This window comes from Crocuta crocuta, unplaced genomic scaffold (assembly GCF_008692635.1).
Source record: "Crocuta crocuta isolate KB4526 unplaced genomic scaffold, BGI_CrCroc_1.0 scaffold186, whole genome shotgun sequence".
NCBI lineage: Eukaryota > Metazoa > Chordata > Mammalia > Carnivora > Hyaenidae > Crocuta > Crocuta crocuta.
In genome coordinates, this window is record NW_027551569.1 from 9655149 (window position 1) to 9673532 (window position 18384).

The 18384-nt window shown below is 40.9% G+C and overlaps 1 protein-coding gene across 6 annotated transcripts in view; it reads right to left on the bottom strand.

Moving 5' to 3' along the window:
* The window catches only part of SIPA1L1 (signal induced proliferation associated 1 like 1), a 354681-nt gene that overhangs the window by 101119 nt on the left and 235178 nt on the right, over nucleotides 1-18384 (bottom strand). For all 6 annotated transcript variants that reach the window (XM_077750694.1, XM_077750699.1, XM_077750698.1 and 3 more), the window contains 2 exons: nucleotides 16163-16293; nucleotides 10896-11084 (listed from right to left, as the gene is read on the bottom strand). In XM_077750694.1, the coding sequence (XP_077606820.1) occupies nucleotides 10896-11084; nucleotides 16163-16293 (320 nt within the window). The remainder of the gene's footprint in view (nucleotides 1-10895; nucleotides 11085-16162; nucleotides 16294-18384) is intronic.

The window sequence follows — 18384 nt, forward strand, 5'->3', positions numbered from 1 at the left end:
GGGGGGGGGGGGGGAAGAGCATGAGAAGAACCCAGTTCTTAAATTCTTACAAAACTTTATAGCGTCTGACTTAGTCCAGAAATTTAAGACCATCACTATGAGGTACTTCCTTCACTGTGAGGCAGTTCTCAGAGTGTAAGCTGGGAAGCCCTGAGGAAGCTTGAGCACTGCTCTGGGACACAGGTATCTGGGAACAGTCTGATCCCTACAGAGCTTGCTTTTTATTAAACTGTTAGGTGGCACCACAGCAGTGTTTAATCCGAGGATAATTTTGCCCCACTCACTACTGAGGCAAAACTATTCCAAGACACTCGTGAACCCCGCCATGTGAACTCTGAGGCTCTCTTGTCTGCCTGCTGGGTACAGAAACGGTCCTCAGCTTTGTGGGGAGGCTGATGATTTGCCTCCCTAAACCTGGAGGGTAGGTCTCACTGCTCCTCCAGGAGTTTGCTCAAATGCATGTGCTTATCCCTCCTGGCCTCCCCTGTAAGCCTCCCCTCAGGGAGACTCGGGGGCTCCCCTCACATGCTCCTCCCTGTGCCTCAGTCTGCAATTGCTTCAGGCAGAAAGCTGGAGTGACCTGACCCTTCCCTTAATTTATGTCCCACCTCCCAGAGATCACTGTCCTTTGCTGCCTAAGGCCCAATGTCATAAAAACCGCTGTTTCACTGTTTTGCCTACTTTTTATAAAGTTGTTTAGGATGGGAAGGTAAATCCAGTCCCTCTTTCTTAATCCTGGCTGGAAGCAGAAATCTGCCCTTGAGTTTTTGTCAGCTTCATTGGTATATAATTTCTGAATAATAAACTGCATCCATTTGATTTAATGAGTTCTAATACATCTGTACCATGAACAAAATATAAAATTGTTTCCATCATCTCCAAGTTCCCTGGTTCTTGTTTGCAGCCCATCCCTGCATCAACTAACTGAGATGACTGCTTTTCTCCCCACTATAAATTAGTTTTGCCTACATCTTTAAAGAACATTTTTCTTGGGGAAAATTCATAGTGAGAGTTACTCTTTTGGCACTCTAGAAACTTCCAGTGGCTTCTACCTTTTCTTTATGCTTCACAGCTCAACAAATGGTTGATTTTAACAGCTAATTGTCCTATTCTTCTTTGAAGGTGTTTTTTTCCTTCTGGCTGTTTAAGATTTTTTTTCTTTTTTTCTCTTTTTCTTCTATGTTCAGAAATTTTGATTCTGATGGACGTATGCCTAATTTTCTTTGTACTCATCTTGCTTAGGGCAGGCAGAGCTTTACAAATCCATCTTAATTCATTGTCTTTCATCAGTTCTGGAAATCTTTCTATCAGTATTTCTTCAAATACTGACTCTGTCCCCTAAATAATGCTTTACTTGGTTTCCTCCTGGGAATTCCATTACAATATTTCACTCTGGCCCAATGTGCTTTAGGTACTTTTCTGTATTTCTCATATTTTTTGTCTCCATTCTTCAGTTAAAACTATTCTGGTAACTGCACCCCTAGGTTTATTGCAACATTATTTACATAGCCAAACTATGGGAGCAGTCCAAATGCCCATCCCCGGATGAATGGATAAAGATGTAGGGTATGTGTATACATACACACGTGTGTGCACGTACACACACCCACACACGCACAAAGTATTATACAGCTATAGAATGAAAGAATGAAATCTTACTATTTACAACATGGATGGATCTAGAGAATATAATGCTAAGTGAAATAAGTCAGTCAGAGAAAGACAAATACATGATCTCACTCATATTTGGAATCTAAGAAACGAAACAAATGAACAAAGGGAAAGAGAGAGAGAGAGAAACCAAGAAAGACACTTAACTATAAATTTTTTTTAAAAGCTTATTTATTTGTGAGAGAGACAGAGAGAGAGAGAGAGAGAGAGACAGAGTACAAGCGGGGGAGGGGAAGAGAGAACGAGACACAGAATCCCAAGCAGGCTCCAGGCTCTGATCTGTCAGCAGAAAGCCTGATGCGGGGCTCGAACTCATGGACTGTGAGATCATGACCTGAGCNAGAGAAAAAGGAAAATAAAAAGAGAAACAATTTCCTGATAACTTACCAAGTCATCAATTTTCTCTCCTGCTCTAATATGTTCTTAAACACATCTATTTAAATTTTAACTTTTGCCTATGTTTTTCCATCCCAGAATTTCAATTTGATTGTTTTAAAGATTCAGTGATCCCTGAACTCTGTTTTTTATTTCTGTAGCCCTCATGAAATCAAGGCTAATTTGTCATCTTTTATCTGAAATTTTATGCTGAACTTAGGTCCCAACTACTCATAAAACAGTCAATGTCTAAGGAAAAAAGCACTGTGTGATACTGTTAATTTTGATGAATACTATTTTCTCAGTTATTTCTTTTATGGATCAAGTTTTTGGTGTTATGTTCCATAACTCTTTACCAGGTCCTAGATGCCAAAAAGTTTTTCCTATGTTACTGTCAAAATTTGTATAGCTTTACATTTTAATCAATGACCCATGTGAATAAATTTCTGTACAAGATATAATATATAGGTCAACATCATTATTTTGTCTATGGACATTTAATTGTCCCAGCACCTTTGTTTGAAAAGCCTATCCTTCCTAAATCGACCTGTTGTTACACCTTTGTCAAAATCACATAGACGTATGTGGGGATGGATGCTATTTCTAGTTTCTTTACCCTGTTCCATTGATCCATGAGTCTGTTCTCACAATAATAAAACACAGTTTTGATTAATGTAGTCACATAATAAATCTTGAAATCAGATAGAATGATTTCTCTCACTTCATTCTACTTTTCCAAAATTGTTTTAATTATTCTAGGACTTTTGCCTTTCCATGTAATTTCAGAATAATCTTATCTTCAATTACAAAATATCTTGCAGGTATTTTGATATCGTGTTAACTGTAGATCAATCAGGACAAAACTGACATCATTAAAATCTTGACTCTTTCAATCCATGAACATAGTATATCTCTCTGTTTATTTGCGTCTTCTTTGGTTTCTTTCATCAGTGTTTTATAATTTTTAGCACACGAGTCCTATACATGTTTTGTTAGATATATCCAAACATTTCATTTTTTATTATGGGATTATAAATGATATTGTATTTTAATTTTAGCTTCCACATGTTCATTAAAATAAATCAAATTAAGAACTACACCAAAGCAAAAAGGTTTTGCTCACAAAAAGGAAACCATCAACAAAAGGAAAAGGCAACCTACTAAATATAAGATATTTGCAAATGATACAACTGATGAAGGGTTAATATCTGAAATATACATAGAATGTATTCAACTCAGCACCAAACAAAAAATGACCCCAAAAAAGTAATCTGGGCTTGATTATGGGTAGATAACCTGAACAGACATTTTTCCAAAGAAGATATACAGATGCCAAGAGACACATGAAAAGATGCCTAAGTCACTAATTATCAGGGAAATGCAAATCGAAACCACAATAGATATTACTTTATTATGTGTCAGAATGGCAAAATAAGAAACGAGAAATAGTAAGTGTGGGTGAGGATGTGGAGAAAAAGGAACTCCTGTGCACTGTTGGTGGGAATGTAAATTGGGGCAGCCCCTGTGGGAAACAGTACGGAGGTTCCTCAAAACATGAAAAATAGAAATACCATATGATCCAGTATTTCCACTACTGGGTATTTACCCAAAGAAAATGAAAATACAAATTCAAAAAGATAAATGAACTCCAATGATTATTATAGCATTATTTCCAACAGCTAAGACATAGAAGCAACCTAAGTGCCCATCAATAGATGAATGGATAAAGATGTGATATATACGTACAATGGGATATTACTCTGCCATAAAAAGGAATGAGATCTCGTTATTTGTGACAACACAGATGGACCCAGAGGGTATCATGTTAAGTGAAATAAAAGGGAAGACAAATATATACAATTTTGTTTACATGTGATATCTAAAACAAACAAAGAAGAAACAAACCTATAAATACAGAGAACGAACTGGTGGTTGCCAGACTGGGTAGGTGGGTGGAAAGGACAACCTAGGTGATACGTAATGGGAGGCTTCCAGTTATGAAATGAGTAAGTCATGGGAATGAAAGATACACCATAAGGAATATAGTTAATAGTACTGTAACAATGTTGTATGATGACTGATGGTAGGTAGCTACACTTGTGGTGAACTGAGCACAGACTTGCTGCATCACTATAATGCACATATAATGTACACTGAAGCTAATGTAACACTGTGTGTCAACTGTCCTACAATTCACAGAAATAACAAAGATAAGAAATTGACTGTTGCGAGTTGATATTGAATCCTACAACCCTGCGGAACATACCTTGTAGTTCTGCGAAGTTTTTGTAGCTTTTTTGGGGCTTTATACATAGCCTATCATGCCACCTGAAATAGGGAAAGTTTTATTTTTTTTCTTTCCTTTATCTAACATCTTTTATTTCCTCTTCTTGCCTTATTGTGCTGACCAAAACTTCCAGCATCATGTCGAATAGCAATGGTGACAATGTATATCCTTGCCATGTTAACACCAAGTCTTTCATCATTAAGGAGGATATAAGCTGTAGATTTCCTGTAGATGTTTTTCATTAAATTGAGCAAGTTCCCCTCTATTCTCATTTTTATCACAAATGACCACTGTGTAGTTTCTCAAATCCCACGGTCCTTAGCCAGTCTGCCTCCTCTCCACCCAGGAGATTCATTTTATGTTTACTTCTACAATGCACAAGGCTTTTAGCTGTACTTAACAAGAAGAATAGGGAAAAAATAGGGGCGCCTGGGTGGCTTAGTCGGTTAAGCGTCCGACTTTCGCTTAGGTCATGATCTCGCGGTTCGTGGGTTCGGGCCCCGCGTCGGGCTCTGTGCTGACTGCCGGCTCGGAGCCTGGAGCCTGTTTCAGTCTGTGATTCCCTCTCTCTCTGACCCTCCCCTGCTCACACTGTCTCTCTCTCTCTCCTAGAAATAAATAAAACATTAAAAAATTAAAAAAAAAAAAAGAATAGGGAAAAAATAGATATACCCCATATTTCAAGATGCAAAACTACAAACTTTCTTTTTTAAGTAAGTACTGGCCCCTAAAAAGAATGTCGAAGAGACTAGAAAAATTCAGTGTTGTGAGCAAAATATGGTGTTAGAAAATATATCCTCATTGGAAATCACTTAACAAAAATAAAATCACTTTTAAGAAATGAAATGGATACTGGGTAGGAAAGTTATTTTAAAAATCTGACTGCGATGCTGTCAAAATTATTTATATATGTGCACATTCTGATCTATTTTTATCTTTGGCAATAACATGCTCTATACACACACGTAAGCATCTTCTCTAATGTTGTGCAAAATTTCTCATAAAAATAAAAATCTTCATATTAGGTATTAAATTGATTTGACATTAAGACGAATTTGTTATATAGAAAAAGGCTCTTCATTACAGCATTGTTTGTAACAGGAAAAGCCTGCAATCAATCCAAATGTCCATCAATAGGGAAACACATAAAATAAATTATGGTATAGCAACAAATAGAATACTATGCAGCCATAGCAACAGTGGGAAAGCTTTCTATATACTGACGTAGAAGGAGCTCCAAGACACATTACTCAGTGAGAAAAAGAAAATGTCCAGAGCATGTTGTATTCTGTCTAAGGGAGAAACAAGACTCTAGATGCATATTTGATGAGACAAAGGAACATATAAGAGATGGATGAAACTGGTAACTATGTAGGAAAAGAGAGGGGTGGAGTCAGAACAAGGTAGAAATGAGATCCCTTAAAGTAAAAACAATTGGATTTTGGCACCATTTGAAGATATTAGCTAGTTAATTCCCATGGGAAAGAAAACTAGTTTAAATTTTTATTTTAAAGCTGAATTTAAAACACAATCCACAATTTAAAGTTATGACTGAAATATCTGCACTCAATTAGTCTGTCTTTTTGGACAGTGAACCAAAGAATCCTCACTCATGTCTCTGCCATGCTGAACTCCATCACTGCAAACCGGGGTGGATCCACAGCCAACTGTCTTCCAAATGCTACTGCTATCAGCTGTGTTAATCACAGAATCCTACCGTTGGAGCAGCGGATTTCATCCATGTCCTTAATCAAAGAATCCGTGCTATTCATGATCAAATAAACATCGCTTCTTTTCTTAACATTTATTCTTCAAATAAATATTGCAAACCTAATTAGAGATGATCACCTTTCCCCTTCAACTTCAGTAGCTTGAAGGGTAAGTCTTTAAGGAACAGAAAACCAATAAATATTTTCAGTTCTCTGCCATTGTTAATAATTACCTAGAAAAACAGTGGAGATATTCATTTAGGTAAAACCACTACCACATACATGAAACGTGACATTTCCTAATGAAAACAGGATTGCCAATTTTCTCTGCTGCAAACTGGCAGCTGTACTTTAATATGTTATACTTAATATTGGGCACTGAAGCCAGCAGCAATAATACTTAGAGCCATCTTTCTAGTTTCTTCTCCCACTCAAGGGGAGGGAAAAGGAGGATCGGGGGTTTAGCGCACTGGGTAAGAACGTAGGCTGTGGAGTCTGAATGCCTGGACTTAAAACCTGCCTCCACCAGATCCTAATTGTGATGGGTGTGCTCTTGCAGCATCTTTGTGCCTCAGTGTCCTTGTCTGTAAAATAAGAACAATACTAGCACTGACATCAAAACATCCAGAGGAGTCACTGAAGTAATTCACGTCAGCTGCTTCACAGGGTACCTAGCTTGGTCACTGCTCAATAGAAAATACCTGTTTTTATTTACTCTCTTACATGTGCCTTACACTCCTGCTCAGCAAGACTGCTTGCTGCCATAACCACACTGCGCTTTCATCCTTCTGTGTTTTGCTCTTATTGTTCTGAATCTAGACCACTACACTGCCTGTTCTCTGGCCCATCTTGGAAATGGGCCTAGCTAATCATGACTCAGCCCTGTTGGATTGAACCTCTATTGCTCTTTGTTTGCAATTCTCTTATTGTACTCTTTATATTAAACCTGACTTTCATTATAGTAATTGATGACCTTGTCTCCTTCATGGGGAAGGACTGTGTCTTACTAGCCTATTCATTCTCCATAGCTTTTAACAATCCACAAAGAGTGATTACTCAATAAGCATTTATTAGATTTGAAACAGTTGTGCTTACTTATGACAGTAAGCATAACCTATTATACTGCCTATGATAGCAGCTCTCTCATGGGACGCCTGCAAATGTTAAATGAGAGAGCGCATGTAAAGGGCTACTAACACGTTATTTATTTATTTATTTATTTATTTATTTATTTATTTATTTAATCATTATCAACCACAACTAAGAGTTCTTCAGTGCTCCATGTGCCTAGCTTGGTGGCTTTTCAGTCCCCTTGCACAGTCTTTTAGATGACTGATGAAGAAAAATGGCACTGATAGGGCAAATGCATAAGTAACTATTAGCTATATTATTAAAAAGTCGGCTTGGATAGATCATGAAATTCCTGATATTTTAGAGCATAGTTTTGAGGATCAAAATAATTCAAGCCATGAAAAAATATACCAACTTGCAAATCTTACAAACAAAAGGTAGGATTATGCAAATGTGTGTACCCAGTGTTCAAGACTGCTAAGGGAAAACAGCACTAAGAACTTCTGAAATTCTCCATCTTCTGAACCATAAAACAGGCCAATAATTAGAACCTCTGTGCAGGGTGGCAGGAGGAGGAAGTCAGGCAATGTGGTAAAAGTGCTTACAAATGTGTAATAAGTAAAGATACCGCTGATCTAGTTTGATTTTATCATAAGTGATGCTCTCATTTATCTAATAAGTGAAGATCTAGAACCATGATGGATAAACTAAATCTAGAGTTGATCCAGATTTTCTGAGTCACAAACTGTTTCAAATGCGTGACAGTGTGAAATCACTGGTAGGTTACTGTCCTGTACAGGATGATGGAAATGGACATCAATGAACAGTGAAAGGCCCAGAAAAGTATCAGGGAGGAGAGGGTGAAAGCTTGGGTAAGCCACACACATAACTGGGATAAGCATATATTCATTTTCTAAAACTTCAGGAATTAAAATGCCTACGTCAGTTCCTGCAAACATATCAGAGACTAGTCAAATGAAAAACACATTTTTATGTTTTTGTGAAATGCTTTCTTTTACATATTATAGATGTAGTTTTAATTTGCTCTTCTATTCATTTCAGCTTTTAAAAGTGGTAAAATGAGAAAATAAAGCACCAGAGATCTGAAAGGCAAAATGCCACAATGAAGCAAGCAAACAGTGTTTTCTTTTTCCAAGCATAATTATGTAAACTGTTTAGAGGGAAAAAGCTACTAAAGGAATCATTTAAATAAAACTTAAAGGGAGATCTGAAAGTTCTTTTCAGTGAGTCTAATTTTTTGGTATCACTCTACGGATCTTTTTAAATGTAAGGATGTGCAAAGCATAAAATTTATTAAAATGATGACATAGATGGAAATGGAAAATGTTTTCCAATGATTCAAATGCATAATCTACTGCACTTACATGCATTTCTTTTAAGAAATCTGTATATATACAAGGCACCAAAATAGTCATTTTCTTAAAATGATTCCAAGGCATTAATGAGATTTCCTACCAAAAAAAAGGATTCCCCAGACTAAACGCCTAAGTATGTGTGCCATGTGCTTTTTATCAGCACAATTCTGGCTTTGAATCCTATGGAGACATAAATGAAAAGACAGAGGCTAAGGGGGGATGTGCCCCTTAGCTCAGATTTAGAATTGCTTATATGGAATATCAGGCTTTAAACTTTTAGGTTCTACTGCCTAGTGAAATTTCCCCCCCCAAAAAAACTGGGGAGATGTCCATCGGTTGCCAAATTTTAATTTTGCAGAGGAAAGGCATTACAGAAAACAACATACATCATCATCAATAATTTATGAAGGAAAGGATAATTTTAATACCCCCTAAGCATAAGCAGCCCTAATTTTAGAATGGACAGTTTTATGAATTAAATCAATTTAGCTTTAAATTAACTCACTATACAGTGGTCTTATCTTTTCTGTATTGATGTGACTAGAAATCATCCATCACTAAGAGAGGGCATAAAATGGGCTAGCGGTCCCACCAAGAGGTCTACAACTGGGGCATCCACAAAGGGGAAAGTGGCAGCAAATACCTTCCTTCTATAAAGTAACCTATTCTAATGTAGGATTTAGAATGTTCAATTTCTATGTTCAAAATAATGATGATATTATCAGTGTCTAAATGAGATTCTCCTTGGGATGCCTGGTAGCTCAGCTGATTAAGTGTCCGACTTTTGCTTAGGTCATGATCCCACAGTTTGTGAGTTCTAGCCCAGCACTGGGCTCTGTCCTGACAGCTCAGAGCCTGGAGCCTGCTTCAGATTCTGTGTTTCTGTCTCTCTCTGCCCCTCCCCTGCTCATGCTTTCTCTCTCTCAAGAATAAACAAACATTAAAAAAAAAATCAAATGTATTCTCCTTGAAAAACATGGTCACTGCAAAGACCAAATCCATTCAGTGGAGCCTAATCCTCATTTTTCTCTTTTCCTCCTTTGTTAGACTGAATGTTCAGAACATTTACTGGAAGACAAACAGCCCCCCAAATAGTTAAGCTCATTCGTGCACCAGCAGTCTTCTGACACATTCAAAGTGCTCCCTTGTGTCCATGTTACCAACAAGGATAGGCATGGCCTACCGGAGGCCCATGCACAGCACAGACATCACCCGGGCTTTCTGACAAGTGCAATGAATACACAGAGAGAGTAATGATGAGAAAAGTTGTGTCCAACCACTGGTTCCTAATATATCCCTAGTGGCTGAATTAAAAGAATATACCCTGGAACAGATTTTTTAAAGTCCCATTCATTTTAATAACGTTGGAATTTGTGGTTACTTAAGGAGATACCATCAAAATTAGTTCATAAAATGGCATTCAATAAATGGACCAATTTTATGTTTGGAGGGTTGCCTTTTTTTTTTCTAATGCAATAGTAAAGCTATTATCACTCATACTGCCAGGATGTAGTATGGCTAAAATGGTTCAAGGATGTTCAGAGAAAGAGAGTATATAAATACAACATCTAACAAAACTAGCCCAGATGCTCAAATTCTTCCAAGCAGATATGGGCACGGTCCCTGGTTAGCGGATATGTGAGATCCTAATTTTTCATTCTCTACCCTTTTGCAGCCTCTGTATGGACTGTCCTGTCATCCATCTGAATCTTGACCAAATGGCCACACATTAAGTACAGACGTAAGAAAATCCTAAGCATTTTCATTTTGTTACTAATTGGGACACAATTTTTTTTACAATTTTGTATAGAAATCTTGGCTAGAATACATCTTTGGTGGTATAAACAGACTTTAAAAACTGAAGCTTTTAAGAACAGCTGTACTGTGGATAGTGGATAGTGTGTACACTGGATAACAGTACAGGCTTTGAACTTAGGAACTGTGTGAACTTGGGCCTACTATTCAATCTCCCTATGCCTCAGATGCCTCATCTTCAAAATGGAGACAGTACTGGTGCCATTCTCATAGGGTTGGGAGATTAAAATGGGATAACATATTTAAGACACTTAAAACAGAGCCTGGTGACTATAATACTCTTATTGCTACTACCTATTCCTAGATTCCCTGAAAAATTCACTGCACTGATGGAAGATTTTATACTAAGAGAGTTGTACACAGTTTAAGAACCATTATTTATCAATTCTGACACAGAAAATTTCATCAGATGAGGCATGTTCAGAGTTCAGAGAGTCAGGAAACAAGAAAATGAGTAACTGCAAAGAGGCCATCCTCTGCAATAATGCTATCCATTTTCCCAGTCAAAAAAGAAATCTTAAGGTCTGTATTCAGGACACCTAGAGGGAAAGCTGAGCAACAAGAATGTCTTCCCCTGGAAGCCAAACTTACCCCTTGTTCATCCAGTTTCATGAGCTGCTCTGTGACTTTGGGAGTGTTGAAGGCCAACCGCAGGCACTGGACATTGAGCTCAGGAATCACATGCTCCAGCACTTCCTTCAGGGGCAGCCCTCTGGCTGTTGAGTGCTTTGCCGTTGAGGGAATGGCATCCTCCAGGACTGAACCTCTCAGTGTCATGAGCTAAAAAACAGACACGTGCTCCAGTGAGAGCTCTCCTGGTGTGAGAGAGGAGTAAACACATCAAATGCTCTGGAAGCCTCGACTCAGACGCCCCAGAGGAGCTGGGAATGACTTCTGAAAGGTTTAGATACTTTGTATATGAAAAATAAGGCCAACACTTTGTTTCCTTTTAAAAAAAATTTTAATGTTTGTTTATTTTTGAGAGAGAGAGAGTGCGCGCGCGAGTGTGAGTAGGAGAGGGTCAGAGAGAGAGAGGGAAACACAGAACCCCAAGCAGGCTCTAGGCTTTGAGCTGTCAGCACAGTGGGGCCTGAACCCACGAAACGTGAGATCATGACCTGAGCTGAACTCGGATGCTTAGCTGACTGAGCCACCCAGGCACCCCTATTGTTTCTTTTATAGAGAAAGAAGGAAAATATACAAGAGGGGAGAGGGGCAGAGTAAGAAAAGTGGGGGGTAGGGAGAGGAAGAGAGACAGAGACAGAGAGAGAGGGAGAGAGAGAGAGTAAGTTTTAAGCAGGCTCCATGCTCAGCATGGCCCTGGGATCATTAACCTGAGCTGAAATCAAGAGTTGGGCCTTCAACTGACTGGGCCACCCAGGCACCCCTAGGCCAACACTTTCAAGAAGATCTAGACAAGCCCAAAGGAACTCAGAGTCAAGCCTTCCAAGGACAGCTACTTAAAAGCCAAATAAAGTATTTCCTTTAAGAACTCAGCAAGATCTAGATCTTTACATGGCTTATAAAATGTCACTAACCAGGAAATTAAGGAGGACATATCCCAGAGAAATATCTGAACAATAAATGGCTCAGGATTTAGACGTTATATGTTTTGATTTACAAAAAGGGTAAAGTTTTAAATTTCCTAACATACTATGGACAAGCATAAACTACTTCTATTCCCCAAATGCTACCACAATAAGACAATGATTGTAGTTAGTGTAGCAGCAGAGTCTACAGCATTGGAAATTGCTCTAGATTTCTACTTATTTCTTAAAACGTTTTCCATTATTACAAAATATAAACATAAGCAAAGAAGTTTCCCTGTGTAATGATGATTTGTTGGAGTAAACATGAAGCCCAAAGCGGTCTCAATTCCCAAAAGGTGTCATGTGGCCAAGCTGTTAATATACTGTAAACACTGTTTGTGACCTAAGAAAAAACCCCATTACACTGAACACCTTTCCATGAAGCCTGTCGGTTACCTAAGGCCTTGAACTGCAGCAGGGTAGCAGGAGCTAACGGACAGTGTCAATAGGCAGGTGTGGTGTGTGTGAGGCTGAGGGAAAGAGATACACAACTGCAAATACACGGATGGCTGTATTTACTGGGAAAGGGTAACAAGTTCGAGGCCTAAGAGAGCCTGAAGGCAGAAAATGGATCTCATCATGGCTCAGGGCATAAGAAAAGGCCCTCGCAGAAGAGGTGGCACTGAAAAGGTACCAGGAAATCTGGGGAGAATTCTGTAAAATGTCAGAGAGCAAAGGCACGGAGACAAGAAAGCAGGGGGTGTGGGAGTGAAGGGGCCACCGCTATGGCCCATGGAGCTGACGAGAGTGCAAGGGAAGGGGGGGGCGGGGCGCAGCAGGCGTGTGCGCCCATCAGGCTCCCAGGGCAACCTCAGACCCTGTCTGAAGGGGGAGGGTGACATGCACCTTATGAGGAGCTGCAAGAGGAAGAAGCCACAGGCAGACAATATGGTTAGAAGGAAGCTGCATGCGTCTCGGAAAGCAGGCAAAGAGGGCATGACACACGTCTAGCAGCGAAATGGAAGCCAAAGGAAACACCACCAGGGGCGTAAACCCTCTACCATCTGCCACATGATGCGGAGGAGAGAGGAGGACACGGAAGGCAAATTGATCAACATCTTGCTCTCCATATAAGAACAAGGTACTATCCATTTGATTAGTAGCTTTTCTTTCATTTATAAATGACTTGTTTTCAAGTAACACATGTGTAAAAACACACATGATTTAACACCTAATGTGATAGGAATGATTTCTGGGATTAGTCTGTGTTTGAATCCCGGGAAACCACCGAACCACCCAGGTACGATGCTCCTGTGTCCATGAGATGATGTGTGCCTGGAGCCTGAAGCCACACAGAGGCTCGAAGCATTTTCAGCTGAGAAACCAGGACCAGGAAGGCTAATCCTGTATGTACCACAGGAAAGGCAGCAGCTCACCTCACAGAAGCCAACACAGAGGAGAAAACGCATGGCTCATTTTCATATCCAGATCACTAGCATCCCTGATAGTTTTGTTAATGATTTCCAGAAACAAGACAAGAATCCTTAGGATCCCTGTGCACCTTTGCTTAAAAACACTCACATGCGGTAAGGTTTTCTTCGTACACTGTCAGGTTTACAAATATGCTTATGTTTTTCTGTTTGTGTTGTACACGGATGACTTATATTGAAATGAGAGAAGAAAGAGCGCTGTGCCTGTCAGGTAGGGACAGATCTCTAGAGAGGGTTCTATCAGAGGACTTCTGTTAGTTTATTTGTATGAAAAGCCTCATTAAGATATTACCATTAAACACATTTAAGGATTACTTTCATTGGAAAGGAGAAAGTTCCACGAAAGCTAGGGGCACTCCATCAAATATACGAGACAGAGGAAGGAAGGAGAGGCGGAGAGAAGGAAGAAGGAGACAGAGGGGAAGGGAGAGATTCTAGGCATTAGGTATGTCGTCATGAACAACTCAGACAATAGTCCCCATCCTCACGAGGCTTAAATTCTAGTGGGAGAGACAGAAAACAAACAAAATAATAAGTACAGTGAGTGAGATAGCATTAAATGTTCGTGAAAGAAAGCAAGCCTCGCATTAGGCATGAAATGGGATGTGTGGCAGCAAAAATTTTAGAACCAGTGGCCAGGGAAGGCCCCCTTGATTTATGAGTCAAGGTCAGAAGGAAGTGAGAGAGCTCCAGCCAGTAGCATGCCAGGGGACGAACACTGCCGGGCAGAGGAAAAGGGAGCAGCCGAGCCCTGAGGCAGAGGTGTCGAGGTGGCCCAGGGGGAAGGAAGCCAGCGTGGCTAAAATAGCAAGGGCACTGACTGGTTTTTTCTCTTGAGACTGGGAAGCCACTAAAGGATTCTGAACTGAGGAATGACAGATCCGGTTTACGCTTGGGAAGGATCCCTCCTGGGCTGAAAGGATGTAGGGATTAAGAGCAGAGGCAAGAAGAAAGGTTCACAGCAAAAAATGGTGGTGGTCTGGTCCAGGCCGAGGTGATGGGATGGAAGAAGGGGTTGAAATCTGGGCATATTTTGAAGACGAAGTCAACAAGGTTTGCTGACAGACCAGACGGGGGGCAGGAGGCAGGGAGGAGAGAAGAGTCCAGTGTGACTTTAAGGTTTCCGGCCTGAGCACCCTCAGTAATAGAGCTGTGGGCTAAACATTAATTTGAACATAAAAACAAGTGGCGGTGGTGCTGTGACCCACAGACAACGTGTGACTTGGATGTCCCAATCACAGACTGAGGCAGCGGACCGAAGGGCCCGCTGGGAGGGCTGGATGGAACAGGACACAGCCGCGAGGCCAGGGAAGAATGGGGGTGCAGGGCCAGCACTTGGGGCCCAGGGAGCGAGGGGCGGGAAGGGCAGAGCCACGAATCATGGCAGAGGAGTCACGTTAACTCAGGACAGCGACTGACGCTGGAGAGAGAGGCTGGGACCCAACGGGGAATGCTGCAAGGCAAGCGGGGGGCACAGGCATGGAGACCAGGGACCAGAACGGAGAAGAAATCCCTCACTTAGAACACCTGGGCCTCTGGCAGAAAGGAAGGGGGACGGCAGCAAGAAGAGGCACTTAAATGCATTTAAAAAAAACACAGAAAAGGAAGAACATGAACAGGAGTGGCCTTGGGAGGGGAAACAGGTAAGAAGAGGAAGACAAAACACCTCGTGTAAGGCAGCAGGCTCACAGAAATCCAAGAGGCCAGAAGGGGGCAACCACCTACATCCAGCTTCAAAAACTCTTGTGTTCTCTGGGCTTTTTTACCTTCAGCAAAAGATCAGCTCTGGTGTGGAGAGAAAGTACACGAGTGCAGGAGGGCTCTTCAATTCTCTCCGACCACTGCGTACAACTCACTAGAAATGGAGGCTGTGCCTTTAAAAATCCTATTTTTAATTTCCCCCGAGTTCAAGCTGAGGAACAATTATTAAGTGAAGCCAACGCCTGAAACTTGCTTTGTATTCAATGGGGGAAATGAAGTTAACTGTCCTATTTAAACTGGTTCCAAACCCATTATTTTCTAGATACCTCAGGGGGGTATCAGGCATTAATGCCTCACAACAGTCCTAAAGTGAATTTGGTGCAGGGAGGCAATAATAAATTCATAACTGACACAACTGTATACACATTTACAAAGAAAACAAAGCACTGTCCCAAACTTGTTCATGGGTTTAAAACAACAAAAAAACTGCTTTGTCAGCAATTTTATTTTTCCTTTGCTTTTCTGACCTGAATTTCATTTTAAAATAAAAACTCATATATTATGTGTGCCTAGATTCCTAAAAAGCCCCAAGAGCCCGTCTCAGGTGCAGTTAGATAGCCCTGGGTTTGACAGGTCTGCATTCTAAGTCTCTAAAAGGCCTAGGTGACAGGCCCAAGCGATAGCGAAGTAGAAGAAGAGTCTCTTTCGCTCTTTGTGGGTCCAGAAGTGGCCTACACAGCAGTTTGTAAGAGTGAGATTACTCGGGTGACCCTCTCTCACCTGTAAGGCCCCTGGCTCAAGCTGGCTCAGGGCTTTCCGGCCGCCTGAGCGGGATATGCAATATCCACTTTGGAATTCTGAGAGCTCCAATTTCCGAGGGCCACACTTGGCTGAGGTATCTTTCTCTGCATCAAAACTCCCATTCATTTACTGCAGCTATCCAGAGCTGGATGGAAAGGAAGGATCCAATCTAACCATTATGTCCACCCCCATCACCACCAGAATGAATGAAAGGGGCCTTTGTTTATTCTAAGGCACTTGTAACTACGTGCTATTACATTTAATTGCTTTGCTACTGGTATCACTCTGTTTTTTCCTTACTCCAATCAAGTCTCAATCTTTCTAGTTTGCAACTTACCTCACTGGTTCTAAAAATTATTCGGTAGTTGTATGGAGATCCATTTTCCTTCGTTTCTTCTGGCTTCTCCCTCCGAATGCTCACAGCCACTGGACCAAGATTCTCATCAGCCCCAAAATAGTTCCAGTGTTCTTGGGTAAAATAAGACAAAACAAAATTAGAACATTTACATAATGCTTTAAAAAAGTTGTATTCTGCTTGATATTTAGATCACTCAATAAAATGTCAACGCATCTAACAAATATTCTTCAGTGAGTTATAAAAACAGAGACTTAGACACACAAGGTCGGTCTCAGAGAAGGTAACACTGAATAGAGGCGGCCTGTTGAGGTTTTTGGTTTTTTACTACCCTGCAACTTACTACTTTCCTTTTTGAAAGAGATTTGTGTTCTGTCCCTATCTTCTACCATATTCTACCATTTAAATAGGCTGCACTATGTGGGCTTCCTTGCCTAAGAGAAGGTTTGTGCCAGTGCTTCTTAGTTTTGTTAAAACAACAACAACAAAACCCTAAATCTGTTGAGAACAGAGTTAGAGGGTTGAGGACCTTGCCCCAGATTAACAAAGACTTCCCAGAACTGGAGAGAGGAGAAAGGTGTGAGTCACCAAGCGGCACTCTGCTCCCAGCAAGAGTAGGGTCTAGGAGGACAGAGCTTCTAAGTGCCCCCAGGGGGCGGAAGCCTAGCTCGGGGCTCCTGCCTCCCACCAGCGGTTCCCACGCAGTGAGCACTAAAGGCATCCGCAGAGCTGCGAACGTGGAGGGCACATAACACCTCTTGCCGGGAAGCAGTGTGGCCAGGTGCCTGAGGAGGGGTCAGGGCCCTTTTCTCAACGGGCTGCAGGGCTCAAGACTCCAAACCTGGCCACAACCTTGGGGTTGGGGGAGTCTCCAAAGGACTGGGGTTGAATTTACCTGCCTTATGACCAGATGGAAAGTCAGGATCAAAATTAATTTACAGAAAAGATTTTTTTTAAATGATATTCACTGTATACTAAGTGTATATTTCTTTAAAAAAACTTAAACTTGTTGATACATGAGATGTTCACAGATGAGGAAGTCCACAAAGCACAGAAATATTTGGAAAAACTAGTGAGTAACTTATTCTTCAACCTTCTACAGTACTTTAAATTGTCCTATTTCATTTACATGTGACATGGGCATTAAATGACTCAGTCATGACACAGTCAACTCTCCCCATACAGAATGCATATATTTGAAAATACATGTCATTCCCATACAAAATATAAAAGTATTTGAAAATCCATGAGAATAAGAGGAATAATAGCATAAAATATCTAATCACGTAGTTTTAAAATTGGGTAATGTAGATGAAGGTACTTTGCAAGTACCAAAGAGTGGTCATAAAAGATACAATCATATAGTAAGTGAGGAGGGCTCGCCAAGAATGTCATCATACTCCATGGAGATTCAAAATAAGAAAACACAACAGGAATACAGGCAATGAACCTCTCATATATGGACAATTGAGAAGCAACCCAACGGAGGTCACAAAATTCACGTGCCAACACTTATGTATACCCTCAAAGTACTGCACGTATGAATCACGCTCGGAGGCTGTTTACTCTTACTTTGCATACAATTTTAATAAGCTTGGTTGTCTGGTCTTCAAGCTCACTGCTTTGTTTCAGAGATGTGATAATTCCAGAGGTTGACAAAGTCCAGAGTGTAGGGCTGATGCGGACTTGCATACAGACAGCAATGGGATACAACAACTGATAACAAGGAAGAAAACAGAAAGGCAGGAGACAGAAATCGTATGAAAAAGCAGACAAGAACGTAAAGGAAAACAAGATAGCAGTCTGGGGCCATTACTGAAGGGGCAAAGTGCTCAACGCACTTAAAAAACTGCAGAGGGGGATCCTGAGTTGCTCAGTTCGTTAAGCATCCAACTCTCGGTTTCTTTTTTTAATGATTATTTTTGAGAGAGAGACAGACAGAGAGCAAGCAGGGGAGGGGCAGAGAGAGAGGGAGACACAGAATCAGTAGCAGGTTCCAGGCTCTGAGCTGCCAGCACAGAGCAAGACACGGGGCTCGAACCCACAGATGGCAAGATCATAACCTGAGCTGAAGTCGGCCACCGAACAGGCTGAGCCACCCAGGCAACCCTCGACTCTTGGTTCTGGTGCAGGCCATGATCTCATGGTTCATGAGTTCAGGCCTTGCATCAGGCTCTACACTGGGATTCTCTCCCTAACTCTCT